A 23,702-nucleotide genomic window follows, 5' to 3' on the forward strand; every position below is an offset into this window, starting at 1 on the left:
CGTACATGTGATGTGACACTTATATAGCTGTGAGGTATCGTACATCTGTGACATGATACACTGTATCGCTGAGAGTATTGTACATGTGATGTGACACTTTATATAGCTGTGAGGTATCGTACATCTGTGACATGATACACTGTATAGCTGAGAGGTATCGTACATGTGATGTGACACTTTATATAGCTGTGAGGTATCGTACATTTGTGACATGATACACTGTATAGCTGAGAAGTATCGTACATGTGATGGGACACTTTATATAGCTGTGAGGTATCGTACATCTGTGACGTGACACTTTGTATAGTAGCTGTGAGCTATTATACATCTGTAATGTGACACTTTGTATGGCTGTGAGCTATTATACATCTGTAATGTGACACTTTGTATGGCTGTGAGCTATTATACATCTGTAATGTGACACTTTGTATGGCTGTGAGCTATTATACATCTGTAATGTGACACTTTGTATGGCTGTGAGCTATTATACATCTGTGATGTGACACTTTGTATGTCTGTGAACTATTGTACATCTGTGATGTGACACACTGTATCGCTGAGAGGTATCGTACATGTGATGTGACACTTTATATAGCTGTGAGGTATCGTACATCTGTGACGTGACACTTTGTATAGCTGTGAGCTATTATACATCTGTAATGTGACACTTTGTATAGCTGTGAGCTATTATACATCTGTAATGTGACACTTTGTATGTCTGTGAACCATTGTACATCTGTGATGTGACACACTGTCACGTCGCAGATGTACAGTATAAGAGCTCATAGCTGGACAGGGTGTCACATCACAAATGTATAATATCTCACAGCCATACAAAGTGTCACATCACAGATGTATAATAGCTCACAGCCATACAAAGTGTCACATTACAGATGTATAATAGCTCACAGCCATACAAAGTGTCACATTACAGATGTATAATAGCTCACAGCCATACAAAGTGTCACATCACAGATGTATAATAGCTCACAGCCATACAAAGTGTCACATCACAGATGTATAATAGCTCACAGCCATACAAAGTGTCACATCACAGATGTATAATAGTTCTCAGCCATACATGTCACGTCACCAGTACGATAGCTCACAGCTGAACAATACATGGCAAATACAGATCACACAGTTTCTCCTAAATATTTGTAAAATTTGAAATTATTTTTAGCACTTGTTTATAAGGACAAGTCTCTGTGATTCCTATTTTTGGATTTTAGAAAACTTGAGAAAATTGAATGACCTTTCTCAACACATCATTTTTGTACTGTATAGGAGATATACAAAGTATTGAAAGGGGGTGGGGTTTATTGTAACAATGCTGCTCCTAATCACTGGTTGAGTGAAGAGTAATGGGCATCAGGAGTACACCCCGCTTTTAATTACATGTTCTATTGATAAACTATAAATGCCGTTAGTGAGAAAAATGTCAAGTTGTACGGTTAAGCCCTGCATTTCACCTAATCCATTGCAAAGGGTGAAGTCCACTGTAACATCTGCTTGGACATTCTAAGGTTTTTAAAATCTCATGCAAAACACTAATGCTGTAAAGAATAGTAGATTTTCTTCCCAAGAAAATCGAATAGGATAATTTGTTGTGTTTGTTTACTGTGGCAGCATACCCATAAGGCAATAATTTTAGTGTTAAAAAAAAGTTTATCAAAAGCAATTTTATTTAGTTCTAATGCTGATTTATCTTTTCATAGATGGACTTTTTACATTTTATGTTATTTTATTAATTTGCATTCCCTACATTAAAATACATTTTTATGAGCCGTGGCTGCTATTATGATGAACTGATATAGAATCTCAACAGTTAATAGTGATATACTTTAAGGCTTTAGAAAGTAAATGGGATAATAGTAGACTGAAAAATAGACCATGCCTGTCGTTAGTAGAAAGCTTTTAGCTCATATAAAGTATCTTTTTGCTGCAGATTCTGAACAGGATAGCAGTCCCCGCACAGCTATTGGCTCAGACCTGGAGGACACGAAACCGATCAATTTGGGTAAGTGATGAGGTGATGCCTGTTTTGTGGTGAAAGTGTGTACTTCCGGTAAGGGCATCCACCATTCTTTACCTCCAAGTGTGTACTTCCGGTAAGGGCATCCTCCCACCTGTATTCTTCACCTCCAAGTGTGTACTTCCAGTAAGGGCGTCCTCCCACCTGTATTCTTCACCTCCAAGTGTGTACTTCCGGTAAGGGCGTCCTCCCACGTGTATTATTCACCTCCAAGTGTGTACTTCCGGTAAGGGCATCCTCCCACGTGTATTCTTCACCTCCAAGTGTGTACTTCCGGTAAGGGCATCCTCCCACGTGTAGTCTTCACCTCCAAGTGTGTACTTCCGGTAAGGGCATCATCCCACGTGTATTATTCACCTCCAAGTGTGTACTTCCGGTAAGGGCATCCTCTCACGTGTATTCTTCACCTCCAAGTGTGTACTTCCGGTAAGGGCATCCTCCCACGTGTATTCTTCACCTCCAAGTGTGTACTTCCAGTAAGGGCCTCCTCCCACATGTATTCTTCACCTCCAAGTTCTGTCACAGCTTTTTTTGTCTCTGCAGATTTGACAGACTTCCAAGAGAGTTTTGTCACTTCTGGTGTTTTCAGCGTGACAGAGTTGATTCAAGTATCTAGAAGTGAGTAAGCAGTCCATTATATGAATGAGTATTTCACAATGTATTACTGAAAAAAAGGAATTGTACGTATTGCATTTCTGCTTTCTTTTATATAAACATCTGCATAAACATGCATTATATGCAATATACAGTAATCACTATGTCATATGGGAAAACCTGTTGTTAATTGTACACTTTAAGCAGTTTTTTACGTGTCATTGGCTTTATCGAATGTTTACTGCAAAGCTTTTTTAGAGGTTGTGTACTACAGATATTGTAAAATTCCTTCTGTTATAGAAGATAACCATATATATCTTTGTATATTATTTGTATTTTACAGCCCCAGTTGTGTCTGGCACAGGACCCAATTTCTCTCTAGGAGAGCTACAGGGACACCTGGCATATGATTTAAACCCTGCCGGAACTGGGATGAGGAGAACCCTCCCTAGCACGTCATCAAGCGGGTATGTCATTTGGTTTGTATGGTTTAACATCTTATTGATTTTAATTCTGCTCTTTCTGCACATACGGTAATTAATATGGCCATCCCTATTAAATGGCTGTGTTCTCTTTGAGAAAGTCATCGCCAAATAAGTCTGCCTACAACCTATCTTCCGGAGAACAAAGTAATCAGCAATCTGACATCAGACATGCCCTATCGACACCTCCCTGTAATCCGGGACCCCCATACACATTAGACATGCTCAGATGACATTAGTCTAATGTGTGAGTCATAGTGTTGTTTTTAGTACAAGAAAACTATCAGTCCTTGAGTTGCACTGCCATCCTGAACTGTTAACATGAATGAACAGTGAAAAATAAAAGAAATGAAAACATAATAATATTTAGTCATTTATATAGCGCTATTAATTCCATAGCGCTTTACATACTTTGGCAGCACTGTCCCCATTGAGGCTCACAATCTAGAGTCCCTTTCTGTATGTCTTTGTAGTGTTGGAGGAAACCCATGCAAACACAGGGAGAACATACAAACTCCTTGCAGATGGTGTCCTTGGTGGGACTTGAACCCTGTACCCAGCGCTGCAAGACTGCAGTGCTAACCACTGAGCCACCGTGCCACCTATAAAACATGAAATAAATAAACTAGTAAAGGGATTTTTTTTTTGCATGATTGAAAAATAAACAAACTTGTAGAAATCTTGAGTGACGAAGATGTTTCCTGATCACATCCATATTTGTCCAACTTAATTTTACAAAAGTAAGACTGAATGTTCAAGGTGTCGCATAGTGGAGAATGCAGTGATGGAAGGCTATTGCTGCACCCAGGTGCCTTGCAGTAATGTCTAAACCTGAGATTTCTGAAAAGGAAAAAGTAAAATGGCCGTTTCCCACCTTATGAATTGAGTAGCATTTGGGATGTTTTTAATTTATATACGCTCCTCAACAGTAAAATTGCCACACCAAGAAGAAAATTGTGGAATCATGGAAATCACAGGATCACTAGACATGTTAATGATACGCGAATAATGAAAAAACGTAGGCAACATTTTTAAAACATTTCAATTTACTAAGTACTGAGTATGAGCATCATGTGAAGAAATGCACAGATATACACGCCAGATATACACGCCTAGGCTGCTATGAATGAGGTTAGTAATGGATGATGAGGAATGTTCTGCCACACTGAATGTACTTGGATACAAATGATCAAGATCTGCTGCTGGAAGCTACTTTTGCATTGACATCTACGATAAGCTTGATGGTAGATAAGTCCGAAGACGCTGCTGGCCATGGTAGCATATTTAGGCTATGCAGCCTGCTCACAGTAACACAAGCAACATGAAGCCTAGCATGGTTGTGTTGAAAATTGCCTTCTGGAACACTTTGGAGAAATAGATGTGTCGCGGGCGTAGGAGGGGACGCTGCGCTCTCCCACTGCTCGGGTCCGGCTGCTGCTGCTGCTGCTGCTCGGCGGTGGCTCGAGCGGTGGGCCGGATCCCGGGGACTCGAGCGGCGTTCCACGCCCGTGAGTGAAAAGGGGTAGGGATTGATTGGATGGTGGATTTGAGTATTGTCCGTGACGCCACCCACGGTTGTGGTGATATTGGTGACACCACCGCTGCTCTGGAAGGGGATCCCGGGAGCGGTGACAGGGAGCAGCTTTGTTGTTAGTTCTCCCCTCCATGGGTAGGGGGTTGGTTGTCCCGGGGCCCGTTGATGGGGAAAGGGATGGATGGCAGGCGGGTTACGGGGCCTGGTGAGGTGCAGGGTCGCAGGGGCAGCGCTGTGCCGTACGACATGGTGGTACTCACTCAGCCAATGATGAGGACACAGTTCTCGGTAAAACACACGGCTGGATGGACGGGTCCCACAGACGGCTGCGGTGGTTTCTGCTCCCGGCAGGTTGATGGTGACTGCCTTTCCCTGCACCTATGTACGGTAGATGGTTACGATGGGTTCCCACTGGTAACCCGCTCCCCAGCTTGGATATGGGCTGGAGGAGCCCCTTTTTGCCCGCAGGCTCTGGCCCTGGAAAACGGTTGCCTTGGCGGTGGCGGTGTCTCCCTCTCACGGTTGGGAGGTTGCCTTTTGTCGGGACTTGGCTGCTGGGGAACCCAGGAGGTTCCCTTCGCTGACGGATTCGACAAATTCACGGCGACTCCTAGCCTTGTCAGGGTCCGTAAACCCCTGCCAGATGGTGCTGACTTCTCTTTGTGTACCGGTCCGGTACCGCCGGGCCACTGCCCGTCCACGGTCCTTACGGTAGACTCCAATCAGTCACTCCTGCAGACGGTCACCACCGTCTGCCAACCTTGCTGTACCGCCCGGGCCACACACCCGGACGCTGTCAGTTAGTTGCTCCACTACCACTCTCCTTCCTTCCACTTTCACCTACAAAACTAAACTGTTTGCTTTTCCCGCCTCCAGGATTGTGAACTCCTCGGCGGGCGGGGCCAACCGCCTGGGCCACCCCCTGGTGTGGACATCAGCCCCTGGAGGAAGGCAACAAGGGTTTTGTGTTTGACTTCGGTGTGCCTGACCGGGAGTGTGGGGTGTGTAGGTGTTGTGCTCTGTGGCCTCTGGCTTGTCCAGGGCGCCACAGATGTACCCCAAGTTTCACGGCCAAAACAATGTAATGCCGAGCTGTTAGTGTAACTATAATAAAAATTAGAGGGGTTCGGCTACCGTACAGTATGCCACTTACACCCTAATCTCAGAAATAGGAACGGTGTGATGTTACTTGGTGAAAGCCTCTTCATGGCGTTGCCCATCTGATCTCCAGATGGAGCTTGGAATGAAGCAATAGAGGCTGGAATAGTGGTGGACCTTTCACTAAATTTTACAAGTTGAATTGGACACTTGATGTAATAGCAACTACAGAGTGGAATACACTTTTTGGTTTGTTTGTTTTTTAATTTTGCCTCTGTATTGCAAAGATATTAGCAATCAAAGTATTTGGCACTTAATGAGTTAACTTTAGTTAAGTCCAAGTTGGTGTTTTCACTAGAGGCATATATTTCTCCCTGTATAAGTTGCTATCTGATTACATCCACTTCGACTAAACAAAAGGATAAGCACCAAACATGCTATCATGGTCTACAGTGGCTCCAGACTTCTCTCCCATTGATCACATCTGGGATGTCATTGATCGGCAAATACAAAGAAAGTTTCCAGCCGTGGATATAGATGATATGTGTGCATTCAGCATGGCAGAACATTCCTCAGATACCATTAACCCCTTCATGCCTTGGTCGTACCAGTACTTCCAATATCTTGGGGACTTCTCGACCTTGAACGGTATGTCCTGGTGATTGCACGTGCACAGGGGTTGTTCGCACAGGACCACCACTGGGAGCTTATATGACAGCTGAGCCCCAGCTCTCACAGCCAGGAGTGGTGCCTATCAGGGAAAAGGGAGTCAGCACTCCACCTAAGTCTCAGTACACGTGGATAGGTAGAATCCAATATAAAAGAGAATGGTCCCTGCACTCGCTGGTTGCATTAAAGTAACCTTTATTGTTCACATCTGAACATTTCAGCCCTACCTGGGCTTTCAACAGCTGCCCTACCATCTAGCCAAGGCACATGTGTGGCATTGCCACATTCAGGAGAAATTGTGTAAGGCAATATGGGTCCCTTGTCACCTCTTTTACTTGTGAAAATTGGAAATCTGGACTTAAAACAACATTTTAGCGATAAAAATGTAATTATTTTTTATTCACCACCCAATAGTATTAAATTTTGTCACATACCTGTAGTGTCAATATGTTCACTGTGCCCCTAGATGAATTCATTGAGGAGTTATACTTCGTAAAATGGGACCACTGGTGGGAAATTTCTGCTGTTGTGGCAATGCAGATGCTCTGCCAATGTGACATGACACCCCCAAACCATTCCAACTTAATCTGAACTCCAATATGGCATTTACTCCCTTCGTCACTTTATACTTTGCCTCAAAAGTAATTTTGAACCACATGTGGGGAATTTGCGAACTGCCGAAAAATAGCACAACAAATTGTACTGTCAATTTTTTCCTGTTACCTTTGTGAAAATGAAAGATTTGGAGTTAAAGCAATCATTTTGTGGTAAAAAATATTTTTTTAATTTTCTTCTCTCAACGTCATAAAATTCTTTGAAACACCTGGGGGTTCACGGTGGTCACAAAACATAGAGATACATTTCTTAAGGGGTCTTGTTTACAAAATGAGGTCATTTGTAAGAGGGATTCCGCTGTTTAGGCACCTCAGAGGGTCTCCAAATGCGACATAGTATCCGCTAACTATTCCAGCAAATTTTGCGTTCAAAAAGTCAAATGGCGCTCCTTCCCTTCAGAGCCCTGCTCTATGCCCAAACAGTAGTTTTCAATAACATTTGGGGTATCAGCGTGCTCAGGAGAAATTGTGTAACAAATTGTGTGATCCATTTTTTCCTGTTACCCTTGTGAAAATGAAAGATTTGGGGTTGAAGCAACATTTTTGTGGTAATCTTTTTTTTCATTTTTACAGCTCGTTATAAAATTTTGTGACGCACCTGGGTGCTCACCAAACATCTAGATAAATTCCTTGAGGGTCTAATTTACAAAATGGAGCCACTTGGGGTGGGGATTTCCACTGTTTAGGCACATCAGGAGCTTTCCAAACACAACATGGCGTCCACTAACAATTCCAGCTAATATTGGCCAGCAAACTTGTCTGACCTAAAACCCATACAGAATCTATGGGGTATTGTCAAGAAGAAGATGAGACCCCAGACCCAACAATGCAGACGAGTTGAAGGCTGCTATCAGAGCAACCTGGGCTTCTATAAAACCCCAGCAGTGCCACAGGCTGATCACCTCCATGCCACACCGCATTGATGTAGTAATTCATACAAGAGGAGCCCAGACCAAGTATTGAGTGCATTTACTGTACAGACTTTTCAGTAGACGCCAACATTTTGAAATAATTTTTTCAGTTGGTCTTATATATTATTCTAATTTTCTGAGATAATGACTTTTGGGTTTTCATTGGCTGTAAGCCATAATCATCAACATTAACAGAAATAAACACTAGAAATAGGCTACTCTGTGTGTAATGACTCTATATAATATATGCGTTTCCCTTTTTGTGTTGAATTACTGAAACAAATTAACTTTTTGATGATATTCTAAATTATTGAGATGCACCTGTAAGTTTTTGTATTTCCATGTGTGGTGCTCAAACTCATACTGAATAAGTCGAGCTGTTTTGAACATTTTGTTTCCATTTTTCTTCATTTGTATATCATTACCATGACTCTTGCTATAATTTCCATAATCCAACGACTTTTTTCCTTCTTGGTGTTATAATTGCAATGTTGAGAATTATATAAAGCTCATACTATAGTTATATTCATGACACTTTTACAATGATATACCTTTTTTTTTACTCATACAATTAAAATCCTGCTGTCATGCATAGGAGCATCCTGTATGTAGCTGCCTGGCCTTAGTGTGCCGCCATACAGGCTTTGTCAGGTGCGAATGTGCAGAGCTATTCTACTTTGAAAGCATTTTAAGGCATACCAGCATGCACACAGCCTATGGTGGAACAGTACACCCTTTTTGCTGCCTCCATATCATATCAGTGGCATATTAAGTTACAGTAGTGGACCTAAGTACCACTTTGGCAGCATTGAGAGATGCATTGAATGGAATAGTATAGAATTCAGATGTCTCTCAACATCTTGATTGGGGTTCACCAATCTTCAGTGTTTTTTTAAGGAGGCCTTAATCAGGTCACCTCTGACAGTAAGTTATCATTACTAGCATATTTTACTTCAGAGAGGAGAGTGATTATCAAGTCCTACAGATGAAAGCTTTTTATTTTCAGATGCCATGGTGATGTCAGCCGTATGCTTGCATCAATCTATTGTTATTGTTCTTTTAAAAGGAGCAAGAGACACAAGTCTGGGTCTCTAGAGGATGATGTGGACACAAGCCCTGGAGGGGAGTTCTATACATCTCCGTCTTCTCCAACTGGGAGCAGCCGAAACTGGACTGAAGACATGGAGGGAGGTAAGTGTTTCAATGTAATGTAGTAGACCTGAAAATATGAAAGTTCATGTATTCAATATTAATATTAAAATAGCACTGTGGGATTTTTAAATGCCCCATCTGTAAGTAATCAGTAGTGTGTGCATTAAAATATTTACCTGTTACTGTCTTCAGCCGTTTCCAGCTCAACTCCAGTCTTCTCCTTCATCATGTGATGACAAATGTGACCAGCTGGCTCACACATCTTATTTGAGGTTTTGAATTCAGTTTTTCAACATAAGCCTATGAGACTCAGAACAAGGCTCTCACAGACGTAAAGAAGGAAAGTAAAAAATTATCTTCTATGAAAAATGACAAGTCAGAGCTGTAGTCACATGATGCAGGAGATGACTGGAGCAGTGCTGCAAACAGCAGAAGAAAGCAATAAGTAAGTACTTTAATGTGTTACATAAAACACAATACTGATTGCTAACAATAGGGAAATATAAAACTGGAGTCCTCCTTTCAAGGTCAGTTTAAATCCAGTATTTATTCCACTGCTTTCTATTTTTGCTGACAAAAATCATATTAATATTGGTGAACAATGGATTGTGGGGGAATCTTTACTAAAATTTCTCACGAAAAAGTTAATACAAGGAGAGCTCAAAACTGGTTCACAGACTAAAAACTCCTTAATTTATAAAATATTAATTTTATTAACAGAAGCAATTAATTAAAAAACACACTTCCACATTGTATAGAAAATATCCATATAGTGCCATACAACAATTCAAAACATATATCCCCCTTATTATTGAAGTCCTATGTGCTTCCCCTATTTAGGAGCAAGAACAAATGTCAGTAAGGCATAGTACGGAAGTATATCCCTGAAGAGTCCAGTAGTCAAGGGTCCTACAGTCAAGATCCCTAAAGGCAGCACTTTACCCTAAGTTAGTTGGTTCTGTATTGAGATATAGTTCTGTATATACTGCCACTTCCTATGTTAGTGAGGAGGTTGTCAACCCTCTACCCCTAATCGACCCAACGCGTTTCCCCTTCCAACAGAAGGTTCCTCAGGGGTCATCAAAAAGTAGTATAGAGAAATAATAAAAATACTTTATACATTATCTCCAATCATATAGTGAATACAGACATAGTATTTGTAATCTCCACAAACATAGTACATCATACAGATAATCTTCAGGTTATACAGTGAGTGTACATATGACTATTATAGTCTCCTCTGGTAATAGCGTATCCTTAGACTCCACAAATTGCCAGATGATGCAGAGCTTCTTAAAATAATAGTGTGGATGTTACAAAGCAAAAAAAATTTTTTTATATGTGACACCTGCTTTGGGAGCGATCTATAGTGTTCCACCCACATTCACCTCTACAGATGCTGCTTCTTTGGTTGAACTGGAGAATACTACAATTCCCAAGGTGCCTTGCAAATCTGGGGGAGGAGGAAACAGGACGGAGGGGTGGAAGGAAGCTGAGTCATCTTGGAGGCGGGAAGCTGCAACTCTGGGTGAGGAGAGACTGTCTAAGAAAGTGACAGGAGGCACCATTAGTAGGAGCTGCGGCCTTCCAGGTTTACCACACCGAAGAAGGATTTTGCCTGCTGTACCAACTCTCTCCCAGACATTGAATCCAGACGCCCCAGTGTGGAATAGTCTGAGAGAACTGACCTGCTGCAGACAGAAGTGAGTAGGACATTGCTGAGACTTGTAGTTCTACAGTTTGAGAAGTGTGCTGGAGCAAATTACAAGGCCTTGCTAGAGAGGACTTTTGACTGCACTAACTGGGAGTTTGTATAGGACCAGCCCTGGGGAAATACTGCCTTCATTACTTTAAGTGCACCAACGTACTGCAAGCGCGCCAACGTACTGCAAGCGCGCCGACATCCGCGGCAACTAGGGCCCCAATTTGGGACTATGTCAATTGTGAGGCTGCAGCTGTTAGTTGGTAGATTGTAAGTAGTCAGCAGAGTGTGTGGTGTAGGTTAAAGAGGAAGCATTACCCCTAACCTTCAGGTCTATTACAAAGAGCCCCTCCTGCATTTTTGTAGAATACTGCATAACACTACCTGTCGTTTCACTGTTATTTGCTTTTTTCCCTGCAATTACCATTGTCATCCTCCTGCAAATAAACCTGTTAAGATTTCTAACCTCAGTTATTGTGAGTGTGTACGGAGCGTGGGTAGGGGTTTCCCGAGTCGACCCCTAGCAGAAGACAAAGACCCTTCTGCATTCCACTAGAGCTCCTAGCAAGATTCGGGTGGAGGCACTGCGTCATATCAAGGTGAGAACTACCGAACACCCTGCCCCAGCGGCAAATTAAAGGGGTGTTACAGTGGAGGCACTGCTGAGATCGATCAAGACAAGTATCGCTGACATGGAGGCTTTAACTGAAGCACAAGTGTCCACATGGTGTGGGGAAAGAAGTATACTTGAAGAACACAGTTTTGCAGTATGCGGTGAACTCTCCAAGGTACCGGATGAAAAAGTACTGAAGATTGTGAACCAAGTTCATGGAGTTGTCCATCCCAGAGTGGTTGACAGAAGGACTGATGAAGGGAGTCCATTATCAGCAGCTCTAATCACTACTGAGGGGACACTGGATAAAGGGTACTTTCCATCTGTCATAGCTGTGCCATTAAAACATGGACCACATTGGAAGATCACCTGGCCTGTGAGGTCCGAAGCAGGGACATCATCTTCGGGTGCAAGTTCACAGCCTAGGAGATCTAGTCGATGTCTACCTTCCACTCCTACTCGGGACAAATCTGAAGAAACAACCATGATGGTTGACGTGGTAGTGGCAGCCATGGAGAAGTTAGTCACCCAGTTTACAAAATTGCAACCTGAAGGGGCCTACCGTCGTCTGAGAACCTTCTCGGGTGTCACTCCTGTCCCAGCTGGTGAAGAAGTGTATGACATGTGGAGGGATGTTACTCTGCAATATCTGGAAGAATGGCAGTGTACTGATGCAGTGAAGAAGCAGAGAATTGTGGAGAGTCTGAAGGGGCCTGCTATGGAAGTGGTGCAGGCTGCTTGGAGAAGTCAGTCAGCGACAACTTCTAAAGATTACATGACTGCTCTTGAAGATGCTTTTGGATCCCCAGAGGATGCCACTGATCTCCTTTATCAACTCCGCACCACCTATCAAAACTCTGGTGAGAAGATGTCAGATTATCTTTATCGATTGGACAAATTGGTGCATAGGGTCGTATCCAAGGGGGGACTTAGGCCCGAACAAGTTGATCAGTGTCGTTTAGAACAAGTGCTCCGAGGAGCTCTGACTCACGATCCCATTGCTCAACGACTGAGGTGTTGCGACAAAGGGCAGATTCCCCGTTCTTTCCATCAGTTGCTTAAAGAAGTCAGACAAGAGGAAGCTCTCCTGGCCGCCAGAGAACAAGTGACCCAGCGAGTGGCTGCTGCCCCTGTACATCTTGAATCCAGCCATCGAGAGGAAGAGTTCTTGAAGGTCATTGAGAGGCAAGGGGAACAGCTTGCCCAACTTCTAGCTGCCTAGGCTCTGAAGGTTGACCAGCTAAAGCAAATTGTTCAGACAGCTGTCAAGAGTCAAAGACCGCCTTTGCAAGTGGCAAGTGATGACCACAGTCTGGTAGAAGATACAAAGCCAGAAGAATGTTTTGTCTGTGGGAGCACCCATCATATGGCTCGCCAGTGTCCGAAGAGGTGGAATTTGAAGAGATCTCGGGACCCCCCACCTAACAAGAAGGGGCAGACGGGAAACGGGAAAGGGGGCCAGTAGAGTCCTATACTGGCCCCCCTTCAAAATCAGAGGTATATTCTACTGCTCCATCTAACCCTGTCCAGTCAGAGCAATTTCCTAAAGGTCTCGTAGGACCAGCACCACATGTACCGGCCTCTATCAATGGGCAGCCATGCACTGTATTACTGGATAGTGGTTCACAAGTGTCCATCATTTTTGAGAAGTGGTACAGAAAATACTTGTCAGACGTGCCCTTGCAACCCCTATCTGGACTTGTAGTCTGGGGTTTGAGTGAAAACAGTTACCCCTACAAAGGATACGTGGCTGTCACACTACGATTCCCAGAGACTATAGCTGGGGTGAAAAGAGAGGTTCCCATCATTGCATTAGTCTGTCCAGACACTGATGAAGACCGGGAAACAGTGCCTGCCATAGTAGGGACAAATGCCAACCTATTCCGTACTCTTGCTCAATGGTGTCGCGAAATTGGAGGTAATAGATACTCGCAGGCCCTCACAATCCATCCTGTCTGTTTGGCTGCTTATGAGAAGAAAGAGGAAGAGGAAAGGAAGGAACTATGTCCTGAACATTTTGACCTCTGTTTTGAAGGTAGTGATCTGAAGAAGGAGGAAAAGCAGTCAGTGATAAATGGTATGATGAAGCGTGCCGGAACCTTCTCATTGGGTGATTGGGACCTGGGCCTTGCAAGAGGAGTGGAGCATCACATCCAGCTGACTGATGAGAAGCCATTTAGAGAAAGATCCCGACGATTGGCTCCCACCGATGTGGAGGATGTTCGAAAGTATTTACGGGGTTTACTGGACACTGGAGTCATAATAGAGTCCAACAGCCCATACGCATCTCCGATAGTGATCGCTCGGAAGAAGAATGGAGCTATTAGGATGTGTGTGGATTATCGCACCCTGAACAAACGCACTGTGCCTGATCAGTATACTGTGCCCAAGATTGACGAAGCTTTAGATTGCCTGCAGGGAAGCCAGTGGTTTTCTGTGTTAGATCTTCGGAGTGGATATTACCAGATACCCATGAGCAAGGAGGATCAGGAGAAGACTGCTTTCATTTGCCCTATCAGTTTCTATGAGTTTCAACGGATGCCGCAAGGAGTGACCGGTGCCCCTGCTACTTTCCAGAGATGTATGGACAAGGTGATGGGAGACATGAACTTTCGTGAGGTCCTGGTTTACCTGGATGATCTGATTGTATTTGGCCACACCTTGGAAGAGCACAACCTGAGGTTATTTAAGCTGTTGGACCGGCTAGAGGAAGCTGGGTTAAAACTATCCCTCGACAAGTGCCTGTTCTGCCAGAAATCTGTGAAGTATGTAGGACACATTGTCAGCCGAGAAGGAATCTCCACGGATCCAGCCAAAATAGAAGCTGTGATGGAGTGGCCCAAACCCACCAAATTGGGGGAGCTTAGATCTTTTCTAGGTTTCAGCGGGTACTACAGAAGATTTGTGCCACAATATTCCAAGATCGCAAAGCCATTGACAGCCCTCACTCAAGGGTATCCCCCACCTCGAGGGACAGCTCGCTCCAAGAAACCTGCAACAAAAACCTACTTCAAGGTGAATAATCCTTTCGGAGAGAGATGGACATCAGAGTGTGATGAAGCCTTTGAGAAACTTAAGTCCTGCTTGACCCAGGCACCTGTACTGGCCTATGCAGACCCCAACAAGCTATACGTACTTCATGTGGATGCTTCTTTTGATGGACTTGGAGCAGTCTTATACCAGGAGCACTATGGCGTCCTGCGGCCAGTCTACTACATCAGTCGTGGATTGTCTCCGAGTGAGCGCAATTAAACACATAAACTGGAGTTCTTGGCCTTGAAATGGGCTGTGGTGGACAAGCTGCATGACCACCTCTATGGAGTGCATTTCCAAGTTCATACTGACAACAATCCACTGACCTATGTGAGGACTACAGCAAAGCTGGATGCTACTGGCCATAGATGGCTCGCAGCGCTAGCTATATATGATTTCAGCCTGAAGTACCGACCTGGTGCCACCAACATCGATGCAGATGCTCTGTCCCGCCTGCCCAGGCAGATGGTGAATGAAGAAGAAGAAGCCTGGATTGAGGTTCCAGCCCCAGAGGTGAAAGCTATGTGTCATCGACATCAAGGAAGGATTGATCAATCAGGGGGCTGTGCTACCTTCTTAGGGGCTCCAGAGGAAGCTCTTCCACTATTGTTCTGTCAACTGACCAACATTGATGCCGGCTCCCTGCCTCAACTGACTCAAAACCAGATTGAAAAGGCTCAACAGGAAGATCCTTCTGTGGGAGTTGTTCGATGGTGGGTGAAAAGGGGCCAAAAGCCTGAGAGGAATGCTCTGAAGACACAAGAGTCTGTTCTCTTGACCCGATAGTTAGACTTTCTGGTGGTGAAAAATGGATTGCTGCAACGCGAGGTCAAACGCCAAAATCGAGAAGTTCGTGTCCAGTTGGTGCTTCCTGCTCAGTTCCGTGAGATGGTCATAAGGGCATTGCATGATGATCATGGACACCTTGGGGTGGAAAAGACCACCAGCCTCATGGCAGATCGGTTCTATTGGCCAAAGATGGAAGCTGACATTGAACAATACTGTAAATCTTGTAAGCGGTGTATCCTAAGGAAAACCTTACCTTCTCGGTCCGCTCCCCTTGTCAACATAACCAGTGATGGCCCCCTTGATTTAGTGTGTATCAACTTCCTTTCCATTGAGCCTGATGAAGGAAACGTCAGCAACGTTCTAGTGGTCACTGATCATTTCACAAGATATGCTCAAGCTTACAGCACTAGAGATCAGAAGGCAACCACTGTGGCTAAAACATTGTGGGAGAAATTCTTTGTGCATTATGGGCTGCCAGCACGCATCCATTCTGACCAAGGGAGAGATTTTGAGAGTCGGCTAATTAAGGAGTTGTGTGAGGTTTGTGGGATCAAGAAGTCCAAGACCACACCATTTCATCCGCAAGGAGACCCTCAGCCTGAAAGATTCAACCGTACCCTTCTTAACATGCTGGGCACTTTGGATTCAAAACAGAAAGGAAGGTGGAGTCGACAAATAAGTCAATTAGTTCACGCCTACAACTGCACCAAAAATGAGTCAACAGGGTACTCGCCCTACTTCCTCATGTTTGGAAGGGAAGCCAGACTACCTGTGGATATTAGTTTTGGAGTGTCCCCTGGCAATTCATCTGGGAAGAACTACCTGAAGTATGTGTCACAGCTGAAGGAACAATTAAAGGAGGCCTACAAGTTGGCTGATGAGGCCTCTGGTCGATCCGGGAGGCGAGACAAAATGTACTACGACCGCAGAGTCCGGGACCAAGTCCTGCAACCTGGAGATAGGGTCCTCATCCGTCAGTTGGGCCTCCATGGAAAACACAAGCTTTCTGATCGATGGCGTTCAGAACCTTATGTGGTGGTAGAGAAGTTGCATGGCATCCCAGTATACAGAGTGAAGCCTGAGAAAGGCGGGGGGGGGGGGTGTTAAGACCTATCATCGTCAGCATTTGCTACCTATAGGACAGAATGTCCGATTCCAGTCGCCACAACGCACCGAAGCCCATGCAACCACCTGATCTCACCGAAGGAGTCTTCGGCCGCCGCAAGCGACCCATCCTGTGGTCCCTCCTGAAGGTAGTGGAGTGATTCCAGTGATGAATGTGGACCATGCTTCAGATGGACAAGTGACCCAGGCTCTGTAATTCCAGATCATACATACCAACCAGCTGAAGAAGTGTCCCAAGACGAGTGTGGTCCGGCACCAAACCCATGTTGCGATCAGTCGGGGGGGAGTTTAGAAAATGCAAAGCTACCAAGTGAAGAGGTTGCTGTCATAGAGCCTGAAAGTCAAGAGCTAGGGGTCGATGAGGGGGTCCCTGTCCCTGCCGTGCACACTCGTCCAAAACGGGACATTAGACCCCCCATGATGCTAACATATGACCAGATGGGGCAAGTCACTGAGGTTCCTAGAGTAGTACACCCCTATTCCAACTATGCGTGGCCCTATTTCCCCCCTACAGCTATGTGGCCTGTTAGTGATTTGGGTGTAACTAGTTGTGGTGTTAGTCAGGATGCTTTAACACAAAATTTCCTTCCAGGTGGTGAGTCTTCATTTTGTGCTTGGGAGCCTACAGCGACTCAGCAGGGGGAGAGTGTGACACCTGCTTTGGGAGCGATCTATAGTGTTCCACCCACATTCACCTCTACAGATGCTGCTTCTTTGGTTGAACTGGAGAATACTACAATTCCCAAGGTGCCTTGCAAATCTGGGGGAGGAGGAAACAGGACGGAGGGGTGGAAGGAAGCTGAGTCATCTTGGAGGCGGGAAGCTGCAACTCTGGGTGAGGAGAGACTGTCTAAGAAAGTGACAGGAGGCACTGTCACTGTCACAGTAGGTCCTAGATTGGTAGCATGTAGCCAGAGTCTCCCTGAGCAATGGACAGTCCTCCTTCTTATACCCCTGAGCTCTCCATTCAGACCATTGGGGTCTTCACGATTGGTGGAAAAGACTGGGCTCTTATTGGCTAGATTTCAAGCTATATTCAAATATCCAGAGACAAGGGTGGGACAGGTATGTTACATCACATCTAGCAATTCAATTAGTAATACAATGGGAACTTTGCATAATTGAGTTATCTGGGTGTCTGGGCTTCAGTGGCCAAAACAATTACATGAGTCAACAGGAGTCTTGTAGAGACAATGAGGTATTACCCCCATCTATAAACAAACTATCTTCATGTCTGGCTGACTTTTAAGAAATGTAACCCTTGCTAAGCATTGACAGAGTCCAAGTCGTCACAGAGACTATAATAGTCATATGTACACTCACTGTATAACCTGAAGATTATCTGTATGATGTACTATGTTTGGGGAGATTACAAAAACTATGTCTGTATTCACTATATGATTGGAGGATAATGTATAAAGTATTTGTATTATTTCTCTATACTACTTTTTGATAACCCCTGAGGAACCTTCTGTTGGAAGGGGAAACGCGTCGATTAGGGGTAGAGGGTTGACAACCTCCTCACTAACATAGGAAGTGGCAGTATATACAGAACTATATCTCAATACAGAATCAACTAACTTAGGGTAAAGTGCTGCCTTTAGGGATCTTGACTGTAGGACCCTTGACTATGTTCAGGGATATACTTCCGTACTATGCCTTACTGACATTTGTTCTTGCTCCTAAATAGGGGAAGCACATAGGACTTCAATAATAAGGGGGATATATGTTTTGAATTGTTGTATGGCACTATATGGATATTTTCTATACAATGTGGAAGTGTGTTTTATAATTAATTGCTTCTGTTAATAAAATTAATATTTTATAAATTAAGGAGTTTTTAGTCTGTGAACCGGGTATGTTTAGTAACTATTGGATTACTTCAGAGCTTCAAAGATTTTTTTAAATTAATAAATTGGTAAACGAGGGAGTGTGGGGGGGTCTTTATTCAAATAAACTATTTCTTCCTATTTTTTTTACTTTGCACTTACCAGATTAGTAATGGGAGTGCCGGAAAGATGCCTCTCCTTTTACTAACCCATGGGCTTGATGCCAAGTGTCAATTCACAGCTGACATCAACCCCAAAAATATTACTCCGATTGCCATTGCACCAGGGCAATCAGGAAGAGTCTAGCACAGTTCCAGAATTGGCTCACCAAATGGGTGTACCACTTCTGGGGCAGCTGCGGGCTTGTATTTTTAGACTGAGAAGGACCAAATAACCATGGGTCTCCACAGCCTGATAATACCAGCCCCCAGCTTACCTTGGCTGGTTATAAAAAAAGAGGAATACCCCATGTCCTTACTTTTTTTAATTGATTTTAATCCCAGCAGTGTCCAGGCATATTCCCCATGCCAAAAGCTTCTTGATCGGCTGCGCTGCAGGCTTTTAACAAGCTTTACTCAAAATCCGAAGTGTGAACTCGACCATGGACGTCCATGAGAAGTCCGTGTTCAAGTTTGAGCCCCGGATACTAGTTGTCTGGTATGAACCACTAAATTTACAGTTTGGGTTCTCTCATCCCTCATTAAGATTGAAGTTTTGTACACCAGTCTTAATGAGGGACATGCATGAATATAATGTGCCAAATTCATTACAGAGACACACACTTCTTAATGAATTTGGTGCATCTTATCAGCCTCACCAGAAATGTTATTTCAGTCAGAAATTGGAGTCCCATTTCTGGTTGAATTTACGCTGCTACTGTTGATAAATTTGTTAGAGATAACGGCATATGAGAAGGGCACCACCCTTCGGGATCTCTTGGCATACAAACCAAGTCATGCACAGAGGAAGAGAAAGAGTATACCTTTTAAGGATCACCAGAAGAAAAAAAAATTTAGAAAATTAGAAAAAACTTTATTGTACAAGAGTATACATGACAATGGCTCAGGGACAAAATGAAAAAAAGAGCACAAGGATTCATATATAAGGACATACACACATTAAGGACATAAAAACATTCCCAAATGGGGCATGTGTACTAACAAGCTAACCCCAACATATATTTGAACACCAATGTGTAATACATACACCTCACTTGAGGTTTTGCCATTCAATGCCTTCACTTATCATGCATTATATCTTCCACTGCACAGCCTGCATCACAGTCTAGCGGATCACCAATGAATAAAAACCTAGAATATAATTTTTAATACAGATAGTTTTGTCATAAACCCTATCCTTCATTGGCGGACTAGCCGCTCAACAGTACAAAGATGGAGGCACTACAGATCACATAAAATTAGTATGGCCTCTCGGTGGATATCATGACTACCCATTGAACCCAATCCCAAAAAGCTGTATAGTTAATGATGTGGAGAGGGTGGAAAGGACAATACAAGTTCACATAACAGAATTTCCAATCACCAATAAGTTAAATACAAAAGCTTATACAGACTTTAGGTGGCTTTACACACTGCAACATCGCAAACGACATCGCTGTAACGCCACCGGTTTTGTGACGTAATAGCAACCTCCCCAGCGACATTGCAGTGTGTGAAACACATCAGCGACCTGGCCCCTGCTGTGAAGTTGCTGATCGCTACAAATCGTTCAGGACCATTCTTTGGTCCTTTGTTTCCCGCTGTGCAGCATGATCGCTAGAAAGTCTCAGTGTGTAAAGGGGACTTAAATGTGCAGGCAGCAGGAGACGGTTTCTGCGGACACTGGTAACCCCAGTAAACATCGGGTAACCAAGAAGCCCTGTCCTTGGTTACCCGATATTTACCTTCGTTACCAGCCTCCGCCGCTCTCACTGTCAGTGCCGGCTCCTGCTCCTTGCACGTGTAGCAGAGTACACATCGGGTAATTATCCTGATGTGTGCTGTAACTAGGAGAGCAGGGAGCCAGCGCTAAGCGGTGTGCGCTGCTCCCTGCTCTCTGCACGTGTAGCTGCGTGCGCTGGTAACCAAGGTAAATATCGGGTTGGTTACCCGATATTTACCTTAGTTACCAAGCGCAGCATCGCTTCAGTGCGTCGCTGCTGGCTGGGGGCTGGTCACTGGTTGCTGGTGACAGCTCACCAGCAACCCGTGTAGCGATGCTCCAGCGATCCCTGCCAGATCAGGTTGCTGGTGGGATCGCTGGAGCGTCTGACTGTGTGACCTCTCACCAGCAACCTCCTAGCAACTTACCAGCGATCCCTATCAGGTTGGGATCGCTGGTGGGATCGCTGAAAGTCTCAGTGTGTAAAGGGGCCTTTATAGCAAATATCTATGATATGATTAGTTGGGTCACTAATGGGTTAATGATATACAGACTCCCACCAGCTTAGAATGATCCTAATATTTGTTGGTGGTCATCTGAAATTGGCTAACTACCCTCTTGATGATATAGAGGAGGAGCAACCACATAAACAGAGGATTGTTACAGCTCAATGAGAATATTGGTCTACGAGTATAGTTACCAAAAATACCCAGGCAGAGCAATAGGTGCTGGCATGGAAAGGGATTCCTGTCATGGTAAGTGAAGGAAGGTATGCAAGTTAAAGGGGTTAGAAAGGTGAAGACCCTACGCGTATTACCACTATGAGGGTGTGGCTTCATCAGGGCAACTCCCTGAGCCATTGTCATGTATACTCTTGTACAATAAAGTTTTTTCTAATCTTCTAAAAAAATGTTCTTCTGGTGATCCTTAAAAGGCATACTCTTTCTCTTCCTCTGTGCAAAATTTGTTAGAGGTCACACACTTTGGTGCAGTTGACCGAAAGTGGCGGTACACCGCCAAAAGTCACAGATATTCAAAGTGTTTTATGCCAGATTGGCGTAAACACTGACAAGTTGAGCCTAAGTTTTCTTTGTCTAAAAAATAGTAATAATAAATGTTCCCATTGGAGTTTTATTAATTGCATACCTACTCTGCAAGACTGACTCTCAGGATAGAGGCTGAAGTCATTTTCGTAATAGATTAGTTATGATCTGTTTGACTAGTCCTTTTTGGTTTGTCATGCCTAAATATTTTCTTTATGATGTTTAATATTTTCATCAGGTTTTCATATTTTTTTTTGTCTTTTGTAGTTGTTTTACTGAATAATATAATGCAGCATGCTATGTTACTCATGCTATCAAAGGCCACTAGAAATTTGACAGAATACAGAGTGTGGACATAAAATAATTGAGAGAAGTAGTAGAACGGGGCTTTCATACGCCGCGCCAATGATTGCTGATGATGTCTAGGATTAATGTAAACTTTTATTTTTGCACAGGTCTAAGCGTTTCGGGAGGTTCAGCTCCCTTCCTCAGGACCGATAGGCATAAGATACATCAAGAGATACATCAAGAGATTTGATGTATCTTATGCCTATCGGTCCAGAGGAAGGGAGCTGAGCCTCCCGAAACGCGTAGACCTGTGCAAAAATAAATCTTTACATTAATCCTAGACATCATCAGCGATCATTGGTGCGGTATATGAAAGCCCCGTTCTACTACTTCTCTCTATTATCAGCTACCTGGGGTACTGCTGCCGTAATCCAGTTCTATGCTGTTACAGGTGTTGTGACTGTCACAACCCTGCTTGGTGAGTAATGTTGCTCTTGTTTTCGCCCCTTGTCTATCGGGGTAAGACCCTATTGCGCTTCTTTTTCCACAGTCCCCCTTTCTTGACATAAAATAATTGACATACAATATATATTTTATTTGAATAACCCAATTTTTCAGTATAAAATAAAATAAAATTGTCTTTTAGATGAGCATTTTCATACTATTTACTCTCTCCTTTGAGATTGTGGATTTCGGTGCTGCTTAAATGGTCATTTGAATCTCTGGTTCATATTTGCTTTGATTACATAGGACTTTCTGGTTTTCATCTAGTATAATTTATTATTGGCATACCGGAAATTTGCATACAAACTTGCACAATGTGGCCAAGCTCATTTAACTTTTTTTTCAATAGTATGCATTAAAGGGGTTATTTCAACATGGTTAATGGTTAAACTGCAAGATGCTTGCAAAAACCAGCTACTTTGCAATTTTAATATTATTAAAAATCATCTCCATTATTATTCTTTTTTGGCTATTTTACCAACTACAGACTACTGTCTAGAAGCATGATTTAGGATGCTTGTAAGCAACCTCAAACATTAAAGTCCTGTAAGTGACACGCCCAATTCCAGGGTCAGCGGGTATTCGTTACCGGAACAGACTAGTCCGATGATGTCGCGGCAGCCCTGTTCCGTGACCCTGGTGGTGTCTTTCGATAATAAAGGGATGATGATTGTGATGATGGGAGTTGTAGTTACAATAAAATAAAGTTTGTGACACCACCTGTGGTCTTGCGGCTATGTGGGCTGCCGCTGCGCTGTGTGTTCCCCAGGGCAGATGTTGATAACGCAGCTGAAGTGATATTGCTCCCCACAGGTGGAGCAGGACCCCGGGGCAAGCGTTGAATTATCAAAAGTCTATGATGATAGGGAGTGACGCGGGAAGAATGAAGACGACACTAGGGGCTTTGCAACAACAGTCTTTTACTCACTGCACCAGTTCCAAGTTGACATCCAGCTTAGTCTTCCTACGTTATGCTGGGATTCCTGGTGATAGGCCTCTGCCGATCCCGGGCAGGTCAGAGGTCAGTACCAGTGCACCCCTCAGATGTACCTTTCCTGGTCGTCTCTATTGCGCTGACTCTCGCCCTTCTGTCCTGCGCCTCCACACACAGTGCCAGGGGCTGCAGACCTTCAAAGGGTTTCCTGCCTGCTTGGCTCCTTGATCCTCTGTAGTCCCCTTCCAGCAGATTTGTGGGCTGCTTGTGGCCCAAAGGTGCGTACAGCCACCCTGGCCTCCGGTGTTACTAGAAAATCCTGAAGTCTTTTGCTAGTCTAGGGACCGGGACCCCGTTTGCGACCAGATTCTTCAACCTGGTGTTCTGTGGAGTAAGCTCACGGTTGCTTCCCACACTCCCGTGTCTCTAGGATCCCTTCTTCTGTGTCACCTGGGGCGAGCAGGACCCACCCCCGGGTCCCTACACTCTGATCGCCTCCTCACCACACCTCTTACTGACACTGTCAACTTAGCTCCGCCCACTCACATCAGACACCTCACCCACTAAGCTCCACCCCCAGACTGGCTTCGGGGACGGTGCTAGCCACTATACAAGTCCAGCTGCACTAGGCCCTAACCACGGTTTAGTGGTGGGTTGTGATGAGTCTGTGTGCGTGTGTTGTGTGAACCAGTGGATGACCCCTTCCTTACCCTGGGATGGGATACCACACCTCTGTGGCGACGGAAGCCTCAGGGGCGCCACATAAGCATTGATCTCTGGAGGCACAATCTGGCTGCCTTTAGTGCTCTTGCACTTCTCCGATGCTGCTGCTACATCAGACAGTGCTCTATTTGGGCCAATGGGCAACTATG

At 44.2% G+C, this 23,702-nt stretch overlaps 1 protein-coding gene across 3 annotated transcripts in view; it reads left to right on the forward strand.

The window, feature by feature from the left end:
- NFIC (nuclear factor I C) overlaps positions 1-23,702 on the forward strand; it is a 265,530-nt gene that overhangs the window by 154,947 nt on the left and 86,881 nt on the right. For all 3 annotated transcript variants that reach the window (XM_075352612.1, XM_075352613.1, XM_075352611.1), the window contains 4 exons: positions 1,949-2,020; positions 2,579-2,653; positions 2,973-3,096; positions 9,004-9,128. In XM_075352612.1, the coding sequence (XP_075208727.1) occupies positions 1,949-2,020; positions 2,579-2,653; positions 2,973-3,096; positions 9,004-9,128 (396 nt within the window). The remainder of the gene's footprint in view (positions 1-1,948; positions 2,021-2,578; positions 2,654-2,972; positions 3,097-9,003; positions 9,129-23,702) is intronic.

Source organism: Anomaloglossus baeobatrachus, chromosome 1 (assembly GCF_048569485.1).
Source record: "Anomaloglossus baeobatrachus isolate aAnoBae1 chromosome 1, aAnoBae1.hap1, whole genome shotgun sequence".
NCBI classification, from domain to species: domain Eukaryota; kingdom Metazoa; phylum Chordata; class Amphibia; order Anura; family Aromobatidae; genus Anomaloglossus; species Anomaloglossus baeobatrachus.